This window comes from Opisthocomus hoazin, chromosome 15, assembly GCF_030867145.1.
Source record: "Opisthocomus hoazin isolate bOpiHoa1 chromosome 15, bOpiHoa1.hap1, whole genome shotgun sequence".
NCBI classification, from domain to species: domain Eukaryota; kingdom Metazoa; phylum Chordata; class Aves; order Opisthocomiformes; family Opisthocomidae; genus Opisthocomus; species Opisthocomus hoazin.
The window spans coordinates 12,624,778-12,645,557 of NC_134428.1; the positions used below are offsets into that span (position 1 = coordinate 12,624,778).

At 61.3% G+C, this 20,780-nt stretch overlaps 1 protein-coding gene across 1 annotated transcript; it reads right to left on the reverse strand.

Annotated features, from left to right (window-relative positions):
- Positions 1–557: 557 nt before the first annotated feature.
- Positions 558–19,909, reverse strand: CLCN7 (chloride voltage-gated channel 7). Its single transcript, XM_075436729.1, has 25 exons — positions 19,729–19,909; positions 13,566–13,637; positions 12,237–12,308; positions 11,945–12,010; positions 11,256–11,388; positions 10,799–10,908; positions 9,962–10,042; positions 9,462–9,524; positions 8,823–8,906; positions 8,579–8,672; positions 8,089–8,153; positions 7,508–7,624; positions 7,121–7,175; positions 6,526–6,586; positions 5,607–5,745; positions 5,234–5,327; positions 3,749–3,918; positions 3,355–3,406; positions 2,904–3,031; positions 2,639–2,724; positions 2,208–2,340; positions 2,041–2,100; positions 1,501–1,677; positions 1,313–1,393; positions 558–1,220 (listed from the first exon to the last, which is right to left on the reverse strand). Exons 1-25 carry the CDS (start codon positions 19,858–19,860, stop codon positions 1,134–1,136), a joined length of 2,412 nt encoding a protein of 803 aa, XP_075292844.1. The 5' UTR covers positions 19,861–19,909; the 3' UTR covers positions 558–1,133.
- Positions 19,910–20,780: the final 871 nt, after the last annotated feature.

Genomic DNA, 20,780 nt, shown 5'->3' on the forward strand with positions numbered 1-20,780 from the left:
AGAGAGGCAGCACCACAATAAAAGTACAAACAGGCTTTATTCCAGCACAGTATCCCGCAGTCAAAAGCCCCCCCACCCCAAGGGAGGAGGAGGAGGCAGCCCCAAGCCAGGGCAGGGGGCAATGCCAAGGGGAAGGGCAAGGATGGGGGGAGATGGGGAGGCGAGGTGCCATGGCTGGAGCCCTCCTCATCACCCAGGGGAGCGAAGGCTCTGCTCCCTCCCCCGGCCCCATCCAGGGCTGGTGGTGGGTTCTGGGGTGCCTGGCAGGGCCCAGGCTGCCAGGAAGGGCCAGAAGAAGCTGCAGCAAGTGCAGAAACACACCCAGGGGTGACTCCAGACCCCGGCACGGGCCGAGGGGAGAGGCAGCAGCAATAGTGGGAGCAGGGCAGGAGTGGCAGAGGGGCACGCACCAGGGACCCAGGCTGCAGGAGCAACCTCGCCCCAGAGCAGGCAGCTTTCTCCTCCCCGGCCCTGCCCTGAGCCCCAGGGGTGTCTCCCCAGGCACAGGCTGGGGGCAGAGGGGCCAAGAGAGCCAAGAAAGAGCAAGAGGCGGCAGCTGCTGAACCATGGGAGCCCTTTTATTGCGCAGCGGAGCAGGGCACGGCCCCCTCCTCCGTCCGGAGGGGCAGAGATGCAAGCGCCTGCCCCAGGGCTCAGCGCGGCACAGCCGGCAGGAGCATGGGGCAGGGGGGAGCCCCACCACATCCCCTCCGCTCTCCACGCAGGGCCTAGGGCAAGGGCCAGGGCAGGGCTAGGTCCCACACAGCCCAAGCGGGGTGGACGGGGCTATGGAGGCCACGCGCCGTGGCAGAGGACTGTGCCCAGCTCAGCAGGACACTTCAGCTCTGCCTGGTACACCCCAGCCTTCACCCAGCGCTCGGGCAGAGCCTATGCCAGGAGCCAACGGAGCGTTCCGATCCCTCGGGGAAGCAGGGGAAGGGGTGAGAAGAGGAGGCAGTAGATGTGGGAAGGCAGCGGTGGGCAGGAGAGCTGGGTCAGCACGGCCATGCCGGTGCTCCAGGCACCGCGATGCCTGCACAGGCTGGCCCAGTCCTCTCCCTGCCTCCCGCAAAAAGGGGTCCCCGGCTTCGTGGGGCCAGGGCTCTGTCTCCACTGGGCAGCATCACCCTGCATCACGTCTGCGCCAGCGAGAGCTCCTCCAGGCCTTCCTTCCCCAGCCGGTACCTGGCGAGATCCTTGCGGGTGACCATGCCCACCACCTGCCGGGACAGGGACAGGGTACAGCCCCACGCTGGCATGCGCAGCCTGGGGACAAGCCCGGGCCGCCTGCACACAGCGAGCAGGGACTCACCTCGTTGCGATTGTCCACAACCACCAAGTGCCGCAGTCCCAGGGCTCGGAAGAGCTTGAACACCCGCGGCAGCGACGCCTCCTGCAAGGCAGAGCGGGGCTGCGTGAGCTGCGGCATCCCCAGCCAGCACCCATCGCCCACTCATGACCCCTGAGGTGTCGGGGTGCGGAGGGGACCCTGGCCATTACCTGAGGCACGGTGTAGGGCGAGGGGTTCATGAACTCGCTGAGGTCGATCATGCACTCACGCTCGTCCTGGGAGACATGTATGGACTGGATGGGGGGGAAGCGGGGGTAGGCATCCCGAAAATCCTTCAGCTTCAGCCGCCGCTGCACCAGGCTCAGGTTGGCCCTTTCCACAAAAACCTTGGGAAGAAAGAGACCATCAGGGACCATCCCACAGCACCAATGGGCACCGGAGCCAGGGCGCTGCACAGGGGCAGGGAGGGAAGAGGGCAGGAGCATGGGGCAGATGGACCATCTGCAGAAGACCAGCCTGTTTCCCACCCACTTGGGCTTTGTGGTCCCAGCAGGGTGTAGGATGATGCTGGGGTCACCCCAGCACGGCAGCCCTCACCGTCCCCTCAGGTGAGCTGAGGGAGATGACAAGGGACCCTCTACCAGCTCCTCCCGAGCCAGGCAGGCACCACGGGGCCCGAGACAGCAGCAGGACAGGGGCACCGGGGCTCAGACACACAGTCCGAACGGCCTCCACGCAGCATCACCCACCTTGTGCTTCAGGAGGACGATGAGTTGGGAACGCAGGATCAAACCCCGCAGTCCTGCCACCTGTGACAGAGTACTGTGCATGAGACGGGGCGAGGGTCCCACACCACAGCCAGCCCTGGCGTGGCCGACCGCCAGCTGCATCCCCTCACAAGTGGCGCCCAGCCCACCTGCGTGGCATCAGGGCTGCTCTCCACCACCGGGAAGCCGTTGTGGTTGGAGGAGGTGTCGCTGAGGATGTCCACAACCGTGCCCACTCGCTCGAGCCTCCGCAGGCAGGTGACAGGAGCGCTCATGACCTCCCTGGAGGAAAGCTCGGTGTGAAACACAGCCCCACAGCAGCATGCCCCAAATATCCCCCCCAGTATACACGCCTCCAGAGCCCTGATGCCTCCTCTGTCCCCGAAATCTGCCAGGGACATGGGGAGGGAATGCACTGCAAGGCACATTCCCTGCTGGGGAAGGAGCTAGGCTGGTGGCACCAGTGGACAGCAGGCTCCTGGGACCGCAGCATGTCACCAGCTTCATTTCCAGCTCAGGCCCACAGCGTGGTCCAAAAGCTGCAGCCCCAGGAGCAACAAGCAGCCCCCAGCCGACCCACCTGGCCGTGAGGGAGTGGGATGTCACCGGGGCCTCCCAGTGCAGAAACGGCACGCTCTGCAGCTGGATGTGCATGTCGTAGAGCCCCTGCAACGAGAGCCAAGCTGTCAGGAGAAGCCTGGCAAGATGCTGAGGGGTACAGCCAGGCAGCAGGTCACCTCTGAGAGGGAGCACACGCTTGTCCTGGCCCACCCCACGGCTCCCCAGCAGCACCAACCCTGACCCACAGCCTCTCGCTATGTCCCGGTGAGTGCACCAGCCCTCACCTCTACAAAGTAGTCTCCCACAATCTTTGCCGTCATCAGCACCAGCATGATGGGGAAGCCATAGGTGACATTGCCTGTTGCCTCCATCATGATGACAGTGAGACTCAGTGTCATCCGCACTATCCCACCTGTGAGAGACACCCAAGGGGTTTGGGGGTTTAGGAGGGCAGGAAAACACGAGGCGAGGGGACAGCAGAACACCGGAGGTCCCTCAGTCTCCGCACGATGATCCAGGACTGCCTGCACACACAAGGGTGCCCTGGATGAGCCCAGCCCTCGCTAGTGCCCCAAGCACTGCCTGTGCTTGGCAGGGTCGTTAGGAAGCCAACAGCCAGGCTGGGCTTCAGCCGGGGAAGAAGCTGTGCCAGGTAAGCAGGGATCACTTTTTCCCATGCCACCTTCGCCCCAACACGAGCAGGAGGTGGCCAAGACTGTGCCATGGGGAACTCACCCAGCTGTGCGGCAGCTCCCATCAGGGCGTACTTCCCGGGATCAGCCCAGATCTGAGCACAGGAGAGAGAAGGAGCTGAGTCAGCTGCTGGCTCCAGGGCATCCAGAGAGAGTGAGCAGTGCCCTGGCCCCCAAAATCCCCTCCAAAGTGGGGAGGAGTGCCTGAGGCTGCCTGCACAGCCCAGCTGCTGCCAAGGCTCCGTTGGGATGTGGGAAAGCCCAGACCCAGCACAGGAAGACATCAAGCGAGGAGCCAACCCACCCCAGACTGCTGTGCCAAGGTCTTAGCCAGCTCCATGCGCGCTGCTCACGTGTGCTGCCTGCCCAGTGGTGAGGGAGGAGGGCTGGGTGCTGCGGCTCCCACGCCCAGTGCCCCCTTCCCCCCAAGGACTCACCGAGCCTTTGGTCAGGTAGGACAGGGAGATGCCAAAGAGCCTCCCCCAGGCAGCGCCGATCAGCAGGGAGGGGATGAAGACCCCTGCGGACACCGTGAGGCCGTAGGTCCAGCAGGCCAGGAAGAAATACATCAGCGTGAACATGCCCAGCGTCATGGGGTTGTAGGAACCTGACGTGGAGACAGAATGGAGAGTCAGTGCTGGTCCCGCAGCCCAGAGGACACCACGATGGGGTGTGGCCATGGGAGAACAGACAGCAGCAGCCCCGCGACACAACCCCCAGCAGTGAAAGCCCCTCTCATCACCTTCCACCCCGGAAGCAGAAGCCTTTCAAACCGGTTCTTTAGGTTGTTTCTGTCCCTCCAAGGGCCCCACCAGTCAGCCGGTGCCATCCCACGCCCTCCCGTCCCACCAGTCCACCCGTGATGACCTGTCCCCTCCCGTCCCGCAGTTCCCAGCCTCCCACGAGGCAGCACGACAAACTCCAAAGCCCCAAGGGACCGCCAGCGCTGGAGGACGAGGCCAGGAGGACAGAGACGCTGGTGAGCTGGCAGGGGTCCTACCACCAGCTTGGGATCAACTCAGCAGAGCAGGTCCTGCAAACCCGCTCCCGTCCCGCAGCTCCCACAGCTGCTCCGGCCAGTCCCAAGCTGCCCCACGACGCGGCTGTGCCATCACAGTGAGACCTTGCTGTCCCTGGGACTCAGCCTGCTGCTATTTTAGGATTGCTAATCTAGTTTAAACGAGCACTTTGCAACTATTCTTCACAGAGAGGGCAATGGACCGAAGGCCTGAGCCAGGGAGGACCCAGCACCGCAGGGAGCGGCCCCGAGACACAGGACAGTCACCGCTTGGCTTCAGGTGGCCAAGCTGCACTCTCTGGGCTGAAAGTCTCCAAATTTTGAGCTGTCTGCTCCCCGCTGACATGCAGCTGGGCACAAAACTCAGACCAGCAGGCAGAGGGCACGCTGTTGTTACACTAGGTCTAAGGGAAATTGGAGCTGGAACCTGGGAGCCAAATTGCATTTCTCAAGCAAATCCAAACCCTAAGATCCACCCCCGCAACCTGCCCAGAAGGTAAAATCATTCTGGGGCAAGAGGCCCTGCTAATCAAGAAAACAGCCAAGGACATCTCCAGGACAGACTTCAGACAGCCAGCGAGGGTCAGACATGTTCCCACGCAACTCGGAAGTGACAGCTTGCAAACATGCACAAACAAAACCAGGTCCTTGCCCACAGGCTTCTGAGACCACAGCCTTCTGGCCGAGCTCGTAGGTGCCACCAGGTCCAGCATCCACCCCTCCTTCCACCACCACAGGAAAGGAGCAGGCGTAGTGTGTTGCTGGATCCCACTGTGCCCTCACGAGGCTGTGCTGATTGTCCCGTGCCTCGTCCCATGAGCACCCATGGAACAGGCCGGCCACCTTGCACGAACCCAGCCCCACACTGCTCACATTCAGGGACCCGCTTGCCCGGTGCACGGACCTGGAGGGTCATGGAAGAGGTTGACGACGCTCTTCTCGGGTGTGTTGAAGAAGGCAGTGGCCATGGAGTTGTACTCTCCATCAGCACAGAAAAGCTGAGGGAAAAGAAAAGAGAGAGTTAGCAGTGGCAGATCCGGCCTGCCTTGTACCCGGGCAGGACGGCTGCTCGGTGACACGCGTGCCAGTGAGGAGGCAGCTCCAGGCAGCAAGCACACCAACACCACGCTGGGGTCTCCAGCTCTGCCTGTGGCAGCAGGTATTGACTGTGAGGTGCAGTGCCGCAAAACCCAGCAGGGTCTCATCTCCCTGCTCAGCCCTCAGCCTCTGCCCAGGGTGCCCCCCACCCTGGGGGGCCGTTCTCCAGCATCTCCCACCTGCAGGGGGTATGCCACCGTGCTCCCCTGGATGGGCTGGCAGTCTCTGGAGCAGTATATCATGACGAACCCCACGGTCGCTGTCACTGCTGCCACCAGCATGGCCTCGACCACCTGGAGGCAGGGCCGGTGGATGTACCTGCGAAGGGAGCGGAGGAGTGAGGTGGCACCCCAGGGTGCGGACAGGATCACCCGCAGCCTGGCTCGGCACGCTGCGTTGGCCATACAGACGGGCTGGCTGTCTCTGCTCCCTTCCCAGACCCTGCCAGGCTGTCCTGTGCCCCGTCCTCGGGCAAAGCTACCATGGGGAGCTGGGGGCAGGAGGCCAGCAGCAAAGCAGCTTCGCCCAGCCAGCACCAGCAGACCTGCCTGCCTTCCCTGCACGGAGCCGGGCACTGCTCCCACAGAAAGGCTGGCAAGATCTGGTTGTGGGGACAGTGCAGAGCCAAGCCCAGAATGCCACGGCCCATGAAGGGCCAAGAGGAGCGATGTTCTGGACGCTGCTGCAGGTCCCTCACCACTCCACTGCCACAGGTCATCCCTCCCTGAGGCTAGTCCCGGGGTTTGAACAGATGGTGACTGGGCTCGGATGACTTTAGCCGCTCTCTTCGTTCTCTCGTTACTCTCAGAAGCACGTTAACAGCCAGGTCTGCGCAGTGTGTGCCCTTCTTTGGGCTCTCAGGCCACTGAAGGGAAATACTCAGCAGGGTCAGAGCCATGGTGGGACGCTGCGGTCACAGCCTCGACCACAGGCAGCAAGAGGCACATGGCATCTTTGCCTCCCAGCTTCCAGGGGCTGCTGTTGCTCACGTCAAGTGCGAGATCACAGCCTTGCTCTGGCTGGGAACGCCACGTTGAAGGAGCGCAGAAGGCGCCAGCCAACCCACGTCAATCACTTTAGTTACTCATGAGCTCTTACCTGATCCGGAACATCGTTAACCAGTAATTGAGGGCATTGAACAGGGCCCCGAGGATCCCGCCTGCGAATGCAAAAGAAGAAAAGCTCAGCACGGAGGTCCCAGGCTCTCCTACAGCTGCCCAGGACACAAGGAACCCATGCAGCTCCGGGAGACATCAACAGCCCATCCAGTGCTCCGTCCAGCAGCCCCGGGACGCTTGGATGCTGTCCCTCAGAGACAGCCAGGACCTGACACCAAGAGGGGCCCAGCACCAGCAGCGAGGTGGTTGGCGTCAGCGTCACAGCCCTGGCCCACTCCATGGGGACAAGGGCAGCTTGTTTGAAAGCAAGGGGCTGCCCACGGCTGCAATGCACTCACCCCCCTCAACAACTTTGCAGCACGTGGATTCAAGTGGCTCATCTTTGCTAGAAGGATAAAGGTTGGGCCAGGATCCAGCTCTCACCCCCGTGTAAGCCCCACAAGTAGCCTCTGCTCCAGAGTTTAATGGATTTCCCATTCTCCCCAGGAAACTTGATTCCAAAGCTTTTTAGAACCAGACAGAGAACAGAGGAAATTATTCAGACTAATCAAATTGAAAGAGCAGCACTCTCTTACCAACTACTCCCATAAAGATGAAGATAGGAATTTCCTGGATCGTGTATCCCATTTTCTGCAAGCAAGAAAGAAATGAGTTTCGGATCTCCTGGCCCATCTGCAGCCCCGCAGCCTGTCGCTGTCCGCTGGGACAGCACAAGCCTGCGCCAGCAAGCAGCTCCTAGAGCTGCCCCAAAATCTCCCTTGGACAGCCTGCAGCCCCGGCTGTAGAAAAGCCTTCTGCTGGGGTTGGTGGAGCAGTGATCTGGCCAGACCCCACAGCCTGCTAGGACAGAGCCTGCCTCAGCCCCTGGATGATGTTTTAAGACAGACCGGTGGCCTCAAACTGCCGTGGGCTGCTTCTAACCCCTCCAACAGAGCCCTACGTGGGGAATATCTGTGCCATACCTCATTATCAAACCTGCCGAAGTTGATGAGCCCAGGGCTGGAGAGATCCCAAGCATTGCCGTGGTAAACGCTCAGGACAGAGTTCAGAGTGAACGTAGAGATCATGGAGGCAAAGAACTGGAAGGAGACACAGCCCAGAGTCACTGCCCGACGCCTCCAGCCCCACTCCCTCAACACGCACCCCCTGCACTACCCCAAACCACCTCCCTGAGGCCCCCGGGTCGGGCTTGGTACCCACAGTGTGGCAGGGACAAGGGGCCACGTTCCCTGTGGCAGCACCCTGGGCAGCTTACACTGACCAGGGGCTCACTCCTACTTTTGCATCTCTGTTGCCCTGGGGCACAGCCCAAGGCAGCTCCCTTGGAAAGGGGTTGGCAGCAAGATGGAGCTCAGCCAGGTCCAAATTCAGCCCCTGAGGATCAGGGCACAGAAAGGGAGCTGGGATGCTGTTCCCTGGGATGCGTTACACACGGCACCTGACAAGGGCAGGAGGCCTGGGGCTGCAGGGCATTGGGAAAAGGCAATGCCTCACAACAGTGCCGGCAGCCCTCAACTTACTGCTCCTGCTTTCCAGCACTTACAATTCTCCACGTCAGGAACTGGTTCCAGAAGGAAGCCCCTTCCTCCAAGCTGAAGAGGACACCCCCTGCAAATGCAAGACACAAACACCTTCACAAGGGGCATCTGCCACAGACCCTTGGCTCACAGCACCAGCCAAGATACCCAAATTCATCCCAGCACGTGCCCCACACTGCCCCAGACCTCACAGGCGAAGGGACCAGCAAGCCCACCAAGCCATCACTGACGTACCACTCGCAGTGAAGCCCCTCCACTGCCCTCCTCCACCCCAGGGAGGCAACATTTGGGATCCAAGACAGATTGCCCCTCTCCTCTCCCCCCAAGACCTGCATGGCAGGGCAGGACAGCTTGGAGTGGGGCCGGGCACTTTGTGGGAGGGCTTCTGCAGTGCCCCAGGCAGATCCCAGCAGCTGCCTCCGTGCAAGCACGAGCAATCTCCCGATGAGATCCACGTGCAGGCACTGCTTGGCATCAGAGAGCCAAGACACATACCCACAGGGGCACCAAATGCAGCCGAGACGCCAGCCGCAGCTCCAGCCGAGACAAAGTCCCTCTTTTCTGTGTCTCTGCGGAAGTACTCGAAGATCTGAAACACCACAGCAAAGGCAGGTTTAGGGCTGGCCATGGGCACAAGTTTGGGGGAGACACAGGGTATACCGTACACGACCCCAAGGAAGCGCCCGGTTTGGGCGCAGGAGGGGCACCTGCAGCACAGCCCGTCGGCCCTCACACCAACCTTGAAGTCTCGCTTTAAAGACGTGGATCTTCCCTGGGAGATCCCGGCAGCAATTACCGCTCCAGAGTGAATCATGGGTCCTTCCTACGGGAGGAGAACAGAGAAGGAAGAACCCCAGGGACAGTCAGGGACAGCCAAATGCTGCTCACCAGGCTGCAGCCCTGAAGAAGCTGGCCACTAGTATTTCTCTCCAGGAAATACAGACCTTGCCATTTTCCCCCGTTAAATCCTCACTCTAGCAAGTGGCTCCCATGGCCACCTCTTGTTCCCACCAGCGCTCCCTCCAGCCAAAGGTACAGGGGTTTCTCTTGCCTGCCTTCGATCCCAGCAAGCTAGGTAGGTCCCAATGGGGCAGTCAGGTCTCCCCCACCTGACATTCCCAGGGACAACCACCGACAGACGCAGGCTGCTGCTCTCCTGCCCTCAGCCGAGTCACACATGGGCTGGCTCAGTGGCACCCCAAGCCTGGCCACGCTGCAGTCACCTCAGCCAGCAGACCGGGGAGCAAAACTGAGAAGTCACTGCAGGGCCACCAGCGCCCCGTTCCCAGCACAAGGCCGGTGACAGGCTGCGGCACTCATGCCAGCAGCGGGTACCAACACGCCAGGAGCGCGCCGGAGAGTGCTTTGTGCACGTCACCTTCCCAACAGCCAGGCCACCGACCACCGAGAGGATGACTCCGCAGACTTTGATCACCAGGGTCTGCAAACACAGAGACAACAGGCACAGCACATCACAACACTGGCACAAGTGATACGACCGTGGCAGCCACAGGGGACCCAGACCCAGCCAGCTGCAGAGGCAGGAGACAGTGACCCCGGGAACTTGTGATTCTCAGCCCACCACCCCCACTGTGGCAACGGCGTTGGCTACCTTTCTTGGCCAGAGCACAAACACCCCAAAGCTGCTCTTCCCAGCACCAGCTGCCAATCTCAGGGCAGGTTTAACCACCCAACGCCGGGGGAACAGCTACAGAGCCAGGCAGCACAGCAGGGCGGCCAGGAGCTCGTGCAAGCTCCTCCTCTGCTGCAGCACAGGCAGGGACCACTCCATGGGACCACAATCTGCCCGGGCCAGCCCCGCAGAGCAGGCCCCATCACGGGCAGCAGGGACGCATCCCACCACCTCCCGCTTCCTACCTTGAGGCGGACAACGTGCGGGATCTTCACGCCATTGAGATAGCATTTGATCTGGGGAATGCCGCTGCCGGCTGCGATGGGCTGCGGGAGGAGGGACAGAGTTAGTGGCTGCCACATACAGGATGGGGACATGCTGGCCACCTTACTCCTGTCCCTGAGCACGGGGCACACCAAGCACCCCCTTGGGGAGGCTCAGAAATGAGGCCAAAGCCTACTTACAGGCTCTCAAGGTGGGCTCGAGGGAGGCACCCACTGCCCCCAGGGGCAAACGTGCCAGGCAGAAGGAGCTGGCTGGGTTCTTCGGGGACACTAGGATGTTACCACCACCGTGCCGTGGCGAGAGGCCCAGCGCTGCAGAACGCTCACACTTTGTGGCCAGGGAGAGCAAAGGCAAAACCACAAGGAAGATACTGATGACTCAGGTCTGTGGGGAGCCATCACCCACCGCCCAGCCATAACTGGCCCCAGTCTCTGGCTTGTCCTCCCCACCGTGTCCCCGAGGCGCCCGACCAGCCGGTGCTCTGCTGGCACTCAGGTACGCCCAACACAGAGAGGCTGAGCCAGGGCCACAGCTTGTGAGAGCCGAGCACACCCTCTGCCCCAGGCTGCCAGCGAAGGGCCACACATCCCACCGGTCTGACACCCCAGGAGAAACTTGACAGCACAGCTACAGCCGACGCTGAGGAACTGGGACTACCAAGAGCCAATCTGGTAGAAATATGTTTGCTATTACACAAATTTGCATGTTTTCTGGAGACATGACCCTGCTTCCCCTGTGTCACTAGCCAGGCAGGAGGCGCAGGGATACCCCAACCCAGACCAGTTCCAAACTCTTACCTCTATGAAAGCAACGATCACGGAGCCCATCATCACCACGCCAGCGTTCAGGGTGGCCCAGAGTAACAGGGAGAAAGACAAGCCCCCTTTCTCTGTGAACTTGTCGATGTCTGGGGAGGTGGTTCAAGGAAAGGCCAGTATGCTTTCAGTACCATCCCTCCCACCATGATAACATGTCGCTAAAATGCTACTTGGGCTGCAGCAGCACAGCAGATCCTGTGTACTTGGAGCAGCCAGGGCTGCTGCGAGGAGCCTCCTCCCATTACAGCAGTGCCTGGCCACAGCTCAGCACCGCAGAGCGGCCGGACACTCGGAAACACCTTGGGGAGCAGGGTCTGTACTGCCAAACCCAGGCGAGGAAGCGCTGCCCTCTCCCCTGGCGTCCTTCTTGCAGCTGCCATGAGCAGAGATCCCGCAGCTCCCAGCTGGCCGGAGCCACGGTCCTGTGGGAGGATACTGCCCTTCACCACCCGGTACTTCAGCCCAGCCAGGTTCTCCACCACGATGTCGATGAAGCAGGCAACGAGGCCGGTGAGGATGCCGATCATGGCACAGATCACCCAGCGCTTGATCTCCACTGTCCGGAAAGCCTGACGGACAGACAGACAGCCATCAGACCCTGCTGCCACCCAGCCTTGTCCCCGCCAGCATTGTGGGAAATCCAACCCACCCAGCCACCATCCCCAACGTAGCCTTAAGCCTGGGCAGCTGTCCTCAGAGCTGCCCAGGGAAAACTGGTGCTGGCTGACCCAGGATTGCAAAGCCTGGCCACAATTTATTTAGTTTAAGCCAGTGCTCTTGCCCCTCTGTGGGATCCCTAACAGCAGCTCTTCCAGCTCACCTGCCTCTGTCAGACCCCTCCTGTTGGGCTCCTTGCTGCGGCACTGATTCCCAAAGCCCCCAGGGCAAATGCTTCGCATGGCTCCAGGAGTCCCTCTGCTCAAGGACCTGCCCCGTGCCACCCGGCAATGCCACCATGCACACCCAGGCTAGCTCCCGTTCAAAGCATCCTGCGCTGGGTCCTCGCTCCTGAGGTTTTATGGCTCGTCACAAGCTGGTCACTGCCCATAAACCACTCCAGCTCGAGCGCTGCTTGAGCACAACCTCCCCCGGCATGGTGGGCAGCCGGGTCACAGCGAGACTCACCGCGTGGTTTATCCTCCTCTCCTCCTCCAGGAACAGCTGGTTTTCGCTGTTGTCGTAGTCCAGGCTCTGGTTCAGGAAAGGGAGATGCTATTACTGTCCAGTGCAGGGGAAGAGATGCCCTTGCTGGGGAGGGCTGCCCTCAGACCCTCACCCCTGCCCCTCCACACCGCTGTATCATTTTCCTCCCTCAGTCCCGCTCCTTCCCCCTGAACTTCCCCTAGCTGGGCAGCCCCGAGCCCCACCTACCTCACCTGCTGCGTCCCAGAGGGCTCGGGGGTAGATGGGCGCTTACCTCGTACTTGAGTGACAGGAGCTTCTCGTTGTGGGGGATCTCATTGGGACGCTGCCGAGGGAGCTCCGTCTCCTGCGGGACACGAAGCACAAGTTAGGACGGCCGGGTCCAAGTCCAACCCTCCAACCCGCCATGTAACTGCTGGTTTAACACTAGTTTTTACGCTCAGGAGAGGCAGGGAGGACTGCAGAGTGCAAGCTGCCTGGCTGACCGGGATCCGGGATGATTTTCCACCAGTGGAGGATGGACGGGATTTACGGCAGCTGGAACAGGCTGCCAGGCACGAACCCTCGCTCACCATCTCTCCAACCCCGGGCAGGACATTTCCCCACGAGCAGATGGAGGGCTTGCCCAGCCAGGTACCACGCTGTCATGTTGATCCGGCACTGCCTCCGAGCAGCTGCATGCTCCGGTGGAGGGCAACCTTTCACCTCAGCGGGAAATTCTTTGGCCGAAAGCAAGGAGCTATTTCAAGCAGGCCCACGTTTTTGGGCAGAAACCAAATTCTGTTTCCCAAACACCTTTGACCGTGTAAGCTGCTCCCAGCTCTGAATTAGGGCATTTACTCAAGGTGCCAGAGGGGCCCCCGCGGCAGTGGCACCCTGCACCCTTCCCCGGCCCCATGTTACAGCTACGGCCAAAGCCCAGCCTGTCCTCCAAGGTGACGGATTAAGACATGTTCCTTCTCACTTAAGAATTCCACAAGAAATATCTAGCTAAAGTTTTCTTCTCATTTGCTCTTCCTACAGTTCTGGACCTGAGGCAGGGCCATCTGGGGAAGAAAAGCTTTTCAGGTGCGCCGGAGGGAGCATAACTTGAAACCTGAGAATTCTTGCAAGATGCCCCCTCTGCCTCTAGCCCTGTTCCCAGGGCTGAGACGCCTCACCCCAGCTGCTGCCATGCTGCACGTCCCCTCCCCTGCCTTCACGCTGAGCTGGGCAGCAGGCAAGAGAAGCAGCTTTAAGGAGCTCTCATGGCAACAAGGAAGAACTCCATTCCCACCCCAGACGCTTGTGCATTTGCTCCTGGGGGAGGAAGGTCCCTGTGCCAGTGGGCTGGTGCTGGTGCCCAGAGGGGTGCAGGGGACCACGACGTCCTTTGGCCAGTGCTGCAGCTAAGGGGAAGCAGCGAGGGTTGAGGCAGAGCGACAGGCAGCTGCCCATGCCGTGAAGGTCACCCAGCCCATGAGAAAGCACTGGAGCCCTCGTGGGACAAGCGGGATGTGAGGCGGGAGGGGGGACACGACACGACAACAAAAGCAGTCACTAGTGCTATTAGTTGAAGGGAAGGGAATCTCGGTAATGGCGGTTCCCTTTCTGTGCCACTCACCAGCTCACGGACATCCTCGTTGAGGTCCACATTGCTCAGCTGCCCGATGCGCAGGAAGGAGGAAGGAGTGAGCTGAGGAGAGAAGGGAAAATGGGCTCAGCTCCTGAACGCCCTGCAAGCCTTGGCAGAGGGAAGCAGTAGGCAGGCAGGTGCTCGTGCTCTGCTCCCCTCGCTGAGCTCTGCCCATGGCCAGAGGCCCCCGCAGAGGACTGCTCTCGGAGGACTCACAGAGGAGGTGGCACCCACCACCCCGGAACGAGCACCAGGCAGCAGCAGTCTGCCAGGGTTTCGGCGAGCTGCTCCGACCTGTGAGCTGGCAGAGCCGGCTCACCCAGGGAAAGATGCCAGCCAACAGCAGCTCCTTCGGCACCGGCAGCCCCGAGAGCTGGCAAGAGTCACCAACAGCCCCTGGCAAACGAGTGCGGTACCCCACGTTCGGCTCTGCCCTTCGCTCCGCGGGAGGGGTTCCCAGCCAGGGATACGAGCACCGGTGTGTTCGTCTCCCTCCGAGCAGCCGGGACCACAGCAGCGGTCGGGCCGGCTGCCAGCCAGCGCACACAGAGGAAGCGGTGCACGTTGCTCCCACGCAGCCTCGGGGACACGGGCGCCGCTCTGAGCCAGCCCCAGTGCTATACTGGGAAGGAGCAGGTTCTCCTTTTGCTGGTGACCACTCGGGCTTGTTACTGGCAGCGCAGTTGCACAACACGGGAGTTTTTGGACTATTTGGGGCACCTCTCATCTCCTGGACGATGTAGGCAAGGGCTTGGGCTGCAGCCGAGCCAGCCTGCAGCCCAGTAGAAGCAGGCAAGCTGTCGTCACCCCTCCGCTGTTGTGAAACACGGGGATGCACAAGGCTGCGAGCAGCACTGTCACTAAGCACAGCCCAAACACCATTTCTCAATTTTAAGATCTTCCCCTCTGGAGCCTCACCCCTTCCCAGCTGCCAGGCTAAAGGGCTGGAGAACAAAAGAGTGACAGTGAGCAACAGTGGGGCCCTGGCACATCGGTCCCTCTCTACTGGGGCTGGCAGATCCCAGATCAAGCCCTGCCGCTCTAATCCCCATTGATCCCATCTGGAACGTGCAGGCCAGAGCGGCTGGGAGCTGCGCATGTCGCCGCAAATGAAGAATATCCCTTTGTGCTTGCAGCCTGACCAATTTTCCCATTTCTCCGCCTGCGCCACGTTCTCATTTACCCCCCGACCCGCAGGCGGGTTTTGCCCCAGCTTCTCCAGCTCTCTCCGGTGCCCTTCCATCCCCAGCAGCCTGAGCTCACAGGAGGGGCTGAGGTCCATGATGGCTCCACAATCCCCCTGGAAAGGATCCAGGTGGGCCCTTTTCCCGGCAGTCAGAGCAGCCCACCACGGGCTCCTACAAGCCCGGCACACCCAGAGCTGTCACCTCCCCCGGGAGACGCCAATGGGAACTTACGCAGAGTCACGAGCTGGAGGCAGCGCCCGCTGGTGCTCAGCAGCCATGGTGCCCGGCGCATGGGCCCAGCCGTGTCCCTGCCATCCCAGAGAGGGGGGAAGGACAGGGCCCTCGCCCTGAAACCCTGCGAGGGACAGCGCCAAGACCTCGTGAGGGAACACACCTCCGCCTGGCTTCAGATAGCACAAAGATTTAAGGCTCCCGTTAGATGCCACATGTCTGGGGCAAGATCAAGGCAGCGAGCTGGAAATGGTCCCCAGTGCCATGTCCTCTGCTCATGCATGGTCTCAGACCTCAGGAAACAAGACCTCAGACTCGAGACAGGACCAGCCCTTCGGGGAAATCCTTCTTCTGCTAGTCACAGGGGTCCGCAGAGAGACCAAACGGGGCCAAACCAGTGCCACACATCCCCTGCCCCCCTTCCCTGTGGAGCAAGCGGCCACGGCACAGCAACTCCCGGTCCCAACAGATTAGGCGGCAGCAGGACCCAAGCACAGATGAAGGGAAAGGAACTGCAGTTGGACCCGAAGCTGAACTTTGCTATTGTGTTTTTAATACGCCCCACCTTCCTCTAAGTCCTGGCATCCCTCTGCCATGCAGACAAGCAGAGGGCTGGCTCCCATCTCGCCCCAGCATGGGGATCACATGCCAGGAGGACAGGAAAAAGCTACTTCCAGCAGCATCTGACTTTTACAAGAGGGGCAGGGGGCATTCAGGCAGCCAGGAGCCAAGACAGAAGGTTATTTGTGCATAGCTCAAAGATTCACCGAGCACATGGACGACACTACCCTCCTTCGGATGTTTTTCAAACTCAGGCCAAGACAGCTGCTGATCCCCGGCACATATGATGTTGGTGTGACCGTGGTACGATAATGCCCACATAACAACACTGTTGCAAAACCCAGAGGACGCAGAGGGCTTAACAGCTCTCCTGTCCCAGGAGAGGCTCTCGGGCCAACTGAGCCTGCCTCCGACAGCGACGCACAAGCAGCAGTGGCACCCAGCCCTCAGCACTTGCCCCTCTTGGGTGGTAAAGCTAATTCCTTACCCACCTCAAGCTCTGCAAAGCGATGTCCGGAGCCTTGATCTGGACCAATACTGCTTAACGCCTTTGTCAGCGGGGCAGTTGGTATGCTGGCAGGTAGAGCTGCTCCTCAGAGGGAGCTCACCAGGCTGCAGGGAAGCTCCCAAAGGTCAACAGAGGCAAAGCCCTGCGCCTGGGATGGATGCGCCCCAGTGATTAGAAAGCAGCTTTGCTAGAAAAAAACCCTTGCAGCAAGCCCGGGGGATGAGTTGAAGAGGAGTCAGTGGCCCAAACCTGCAGTGGAGGTGGTCGACCACCTCCCGGGTGGTGCACGACCACAGCCAGGAGGTCCGGGGAAGGGAGGCTTCACATCGACAGGACAAGAAGCATTGGACAAGCTGCAGCAAGGGAACTTCTGCTTAGATATCCAAGACAAACGTTCATGCCGAGGGTGGTGACACACTGAACCCAGGGGCGGAGAGGGTGTAGGATCTCCGTCAGACCCTCAGATCTCCACTGGACATGGCCCTGAACGACCTGGCCTAACAGATCTGCTGCTCTTAGCAGGGGCTGGGCTAGAGATCTCTCGAGGCCCTTTCTCCTACACCATGCTGCCACTTGCTCCAGTAGTGCCCAAGATGGGCAAGAGCAAGCTCAGGATCAATTCCAACAAGAAAAAAAGAAAAAAAAACTGGCAGAAGGTCTCAACCAGCACCTTCTACTTAGGCCCCAAAAGGACCATCTCCAAGCTCGGGCAGTGGCAGCTGAACGCAGATCCCCGCCCCAGCCCGGAGCATCAGAGGTTGGGGAGGGAGGCAGCAGCACGGCCGCAGCACCCCGGTTTGGCGAAGGTGACAAGAAGCCACTCTGTCTGCTACCTGTGATGCCACAGCAGCGTTCTACCTGCAAGCAGAGCGTTCGAAGAGTGATCCCTGTTTGCGAATAGCAGAACAACTTCAGCTGAGGCTGAAACACCACAGAACCAACCCAGGCCGCATGCAGAGCGACCTGGCAGTGCCTCCCAAATGTCGCTCGGAAGAACCGTAAGCGGAGAGCGTCTGATCTGCTCCCCATCCCATTTCCACAGGGACCAGCCAGTGAGGCCACGGGGCATCACCCACCTCCAGCGACCACCGCCTGGCGTGAAGACCCCCACCGTACGCTGCCCCTTATCACCTTCCTGCTGCTCATAACGAACTGGAAGCACGTGGCTTTCTGTCGTCAATGAGATAAAGCGCAGACCACCTCAGGACCCCACAGCGGTACTGCAGAAGCAGCGGGAGGGAAGGAAGGGGATTTCTAGTCTCCAGGGCCCGCTCAGCCCCAGCACACTCTGCCGCAGAGCCCCCGGTACCCGCTCGGGTGGGAAGGACGGCTCCAGGCTGCAAGGCTGCGTCACTGGGTGGCTCATGGGCATCAGGGCTCACCCAGCAGACTTCTCTTTTTCTCCCTCTCCCAGGAGAACATGCTCCCCTACTCAGATTTTCCAACTGCAGCAAGCGTGGCAGCACTCCGGCATCGCCACCCGGCCACAAAGGTTGCCTTTTACACCCCATTACTTGCAGTTAAAGAAAATGAGACCTACAACATCTAGAGATGCAGAATGAAGGCACAGGGGTTAACGAGGAGGAGCCACCCACCAGCAGCAGCCTGGTCTGTGGTTTGGTGACCCCCTGCCCACACCCACGGCACCCCCTGGAGCCAAAGCATTATACCAATCCCAAAGTCAAGGCGTCTTAGCACAGACACTGAGCACATCCTCAGTGGGTAGCAAAGGAGAAGTGTTCTCTTTCAAAAAATGCCTGACAGTGGAAACTGGTTGCTCTTACTAAAACTGTCCAGCCACTTCTCAGCCCAAGAACCGACATGCAGAGCTCGAGAACACGGGAGAGGGGCAGCCCCCGTCAGGTGTGATGCTCAGACGTACAGGCCGCCTCTCGCTTCTTAACACACTCAAGACACTGGAAAGTCCTGGTGAGCGGACAAAGGCTCAGGCAGCTCCAGAGCAGCGCTCAGCTGGCCCCAAAACCGGGGCAGACCTCTGGCACAGCCCCAGGGCATCCCCTCTGTGGTCACCGGTGTGTTTACGCAGCCCCTCCTCACCTTCTGCCCGGAAGAGTTCGATCTCAGTCGCTCGCAGCAGTCAGCTGGGGAACTACAGACCCGTGTTTCCTTTTGTCACATTAAGATCGCTTTCATTTCCATTAAACAAGCATGTGAGAAAGGGAAGAAGCTGCACTGGGGCCATTTTTACTGTATTACCACAACCCAGGTTTAAGTCTCCTGTGAGCTAAGCAGCTCCAGTCTCTGTTTCTCTGCCAAAGCCATCCTGCCTTCCCGCTTCAATCTACACGACTATACGGCACCCAGGTCGAAGGACCGTCCGAGGGAGAGCAGCAGCTGCCCTGTGCCAAATGGCAGCCCCAGCACTATGGTGACAACCCAGCCGCCACTGCCAGGTCGGTGCCGCTGTCAGGGGCACACGAGGAATGGGGGCAGCCGTGGGTTGGAAGCTCCGGCAAGGTACTCACTCTCCTCCTTCGCTAAGGAAAACGCCACATAGCGCCTTGTCACCAGCTGGGACCCGAGTTGTCCACGCTGTGAAGGGACACGGTGACAATGAATCAGATCGGCAGGGCCGCGTCTCCACCACCAGCCGCAGTGGGGCTCAGGTACTGCTTCCAAGCCGCCAGGAAAACCCTTTCCTAACTGATCCACAGCCACGAGATCTCGTTAATCCCTATTTTAACAACCCTCAGACCTGCAGAATTCGCCGCGTGATGTTTAAAGACAACCTGTGCTGCAAATACACGGGGTCCTGTTGTGCTGGCTGGGAAGATTATTTTTATTTTCACACCAGCACAGCTGCAACGGCACAGGCGACTCCTTCCAGCTGCCATACCCTGCTCCCGCATTTCCAGCCTAATGAACCCTGCATTTCCCTCTAATTAGCCTGCTGTTCTGACTTGCCCAGGAGTAAGGCAGCACAGAACCATGCTTGGCGAGTCGTTCCTGCTAACAGCTGCCAAAGGCTGGCACCGCTCCTCCTCCTCCTCCTCCAAGCTCCGGTCTCCCAGCAAACTCTTCAGAGGAAATTCAAGGACATCCCGGCAAGGGCCGTGGTCAGAGCCACGGCGCAGAGAGACTGAGTGATGGCCTCCAGGTACTCCAGAGAAGAGCTTCTCTTCAGTTAATTACCAAGAATTAATTTTCCAGAAGGAATCGGCCTCGCTGGGTTTGTGACTTGCCCCGCGCCAGACTCGCTTTTCACCGGCATGGGTCCCTACGTGCCACACGGTGCCCACCGCCATGCCGTGGGTCTGGGTGCCGGGCAGCGGGCACTGCCAGCTGAAACAACAAGGGCAGCGGCAGCAACGGGTGCAGGCCGACGAGCAGGCAGCAGCAGGCAGCAGCCGGCCCCACGGGGTCCTGTCAGAGTCCCGGCAGCCTGTGACAGGGGCCGGGCCGTCAGCCAGCCCCCACGCTCCGGTTTCCCCCCGGGAGGGCCCGGCCATGGATCTCTCCCGGCGCCGGGCTCTGCCCTCCCCGGCCTGGGGGACCCCGGGGGGGAGCCCCGACCTCTCGCCCAGCCCCGGGGCAACGCGCACGGCCCCAACCCCCGGCCGCAGCCCCCCTCCCGCAGCCCCCCGGCGCAGGGAGCCTCGGGACGGGGCCGAGCCCCCATCCCGGTGCCGGTACCGGTGCCCACCTGCCGGGCGGCGCCCGCCGCGCCGGGGCCGGTGCCGTTGAGCAGCGGGGTGGTCTCCCCGGCGCTCCCGTCCTCGTCGTCGTCGTCGCGGTCGCGACCGGACCACGACACCTTCTTGGCGACGTTGGCCATGCGCGGCAGCGACAGCGCGCACCTCCGCCGGCCCCTGCCTCTACCGGGAGGTCATGTGACCCGCCGGGCCACCGGCCCTCACGTGAGCGCTACGGCGGCCGCCGGGGGCCATCCCGCCCCGCGGCACCATGGGAGTTGTAGTCCAGCCCGCAGGCCCAGCGCCCCGTCCCTTGGAAGGGGCCGGAGCCCGTCGCGCTTTGCGTCCCGCAGCCGCCACCGGCGGCGGGCCCGGCGTGGGGCCTGACGCGGGCGTGGCAGCCGCGGCAGCAGCCCGGGAGGCTGCGGGGCCGCTGCGAGGCCTTGCCCACGCCGGGCCCGGGCACGGCCTCCGGGTGGGGAGGCCCCGCCGCCCCCTGGGGGACGCGGGCCTGGGGGAGCGGCCATTTTGTGTGCCTCGCCCCAGCCCCCCGGAGCAGCACAGCTCGGCCCAAGGCTCGGCAGCCCGAGGAGCCCCTCCGGCGCGGGATGCGCGGCACCTGCTCTGGCACCTCTGGCTCACTCCCCATCACGGTCACGGGCTTTTCCGCGCTCCAGCTTCCCCCCGGGCCTGACTCAGCGGCAGGGGTCACCCGCGCGTGACCCAGCCCGGGGCTCCGGCTGCCTGCGCGGAGCAGCTTCTGCCCGGCTGGAAGAGGCACCGAGCGCTGCAGGGAAGAGCGAGACCAGAAATAAATGAGGTTTCTTCTCCGCTCGGAGCATTTTAATAGGATCAATGGGGCTGTACACCCTCTGGGACAGGAGCTGGCGACCTCCCGCCGTTGGCACAGGCCCCTGGACTGGGTCCCACCTCTGCCGTACCCTGGCTGCCAAAGCCGCTTTCGCTTTTCCCCACCGCCAGTGGTCCCGGTCCCGAGATGCCCTCTCTGCTTGGTGACCCACCACCCCAGGAGGATGCAGCTCATGCCGGCATCAGCACCGTG

Coding starts and splice junctions, on each gene's coding strand:
- CLCN7 (XM_075436729.1), bottom strand. CDS start 19,860: ATGGCCAACGTCGCCAAGAAGGTGTCGTGGTCCGGTCGCGACCGCGAC. Junction 10,043..10,798: donor TGATCGTTGCTTTCATAGAG/GTAAGAGTTTGG, acceptor CTCCTCCCGCAG/CCCATCGCAGCCGGCAGCGG. Junction 2,341..2,638: donor TCCCACTCCCTCACGGCCAG/GTGGGTCGGCTG, acceptor GCTTTCCTCCAG/GGAGGTCATGAGCGCTCCTG.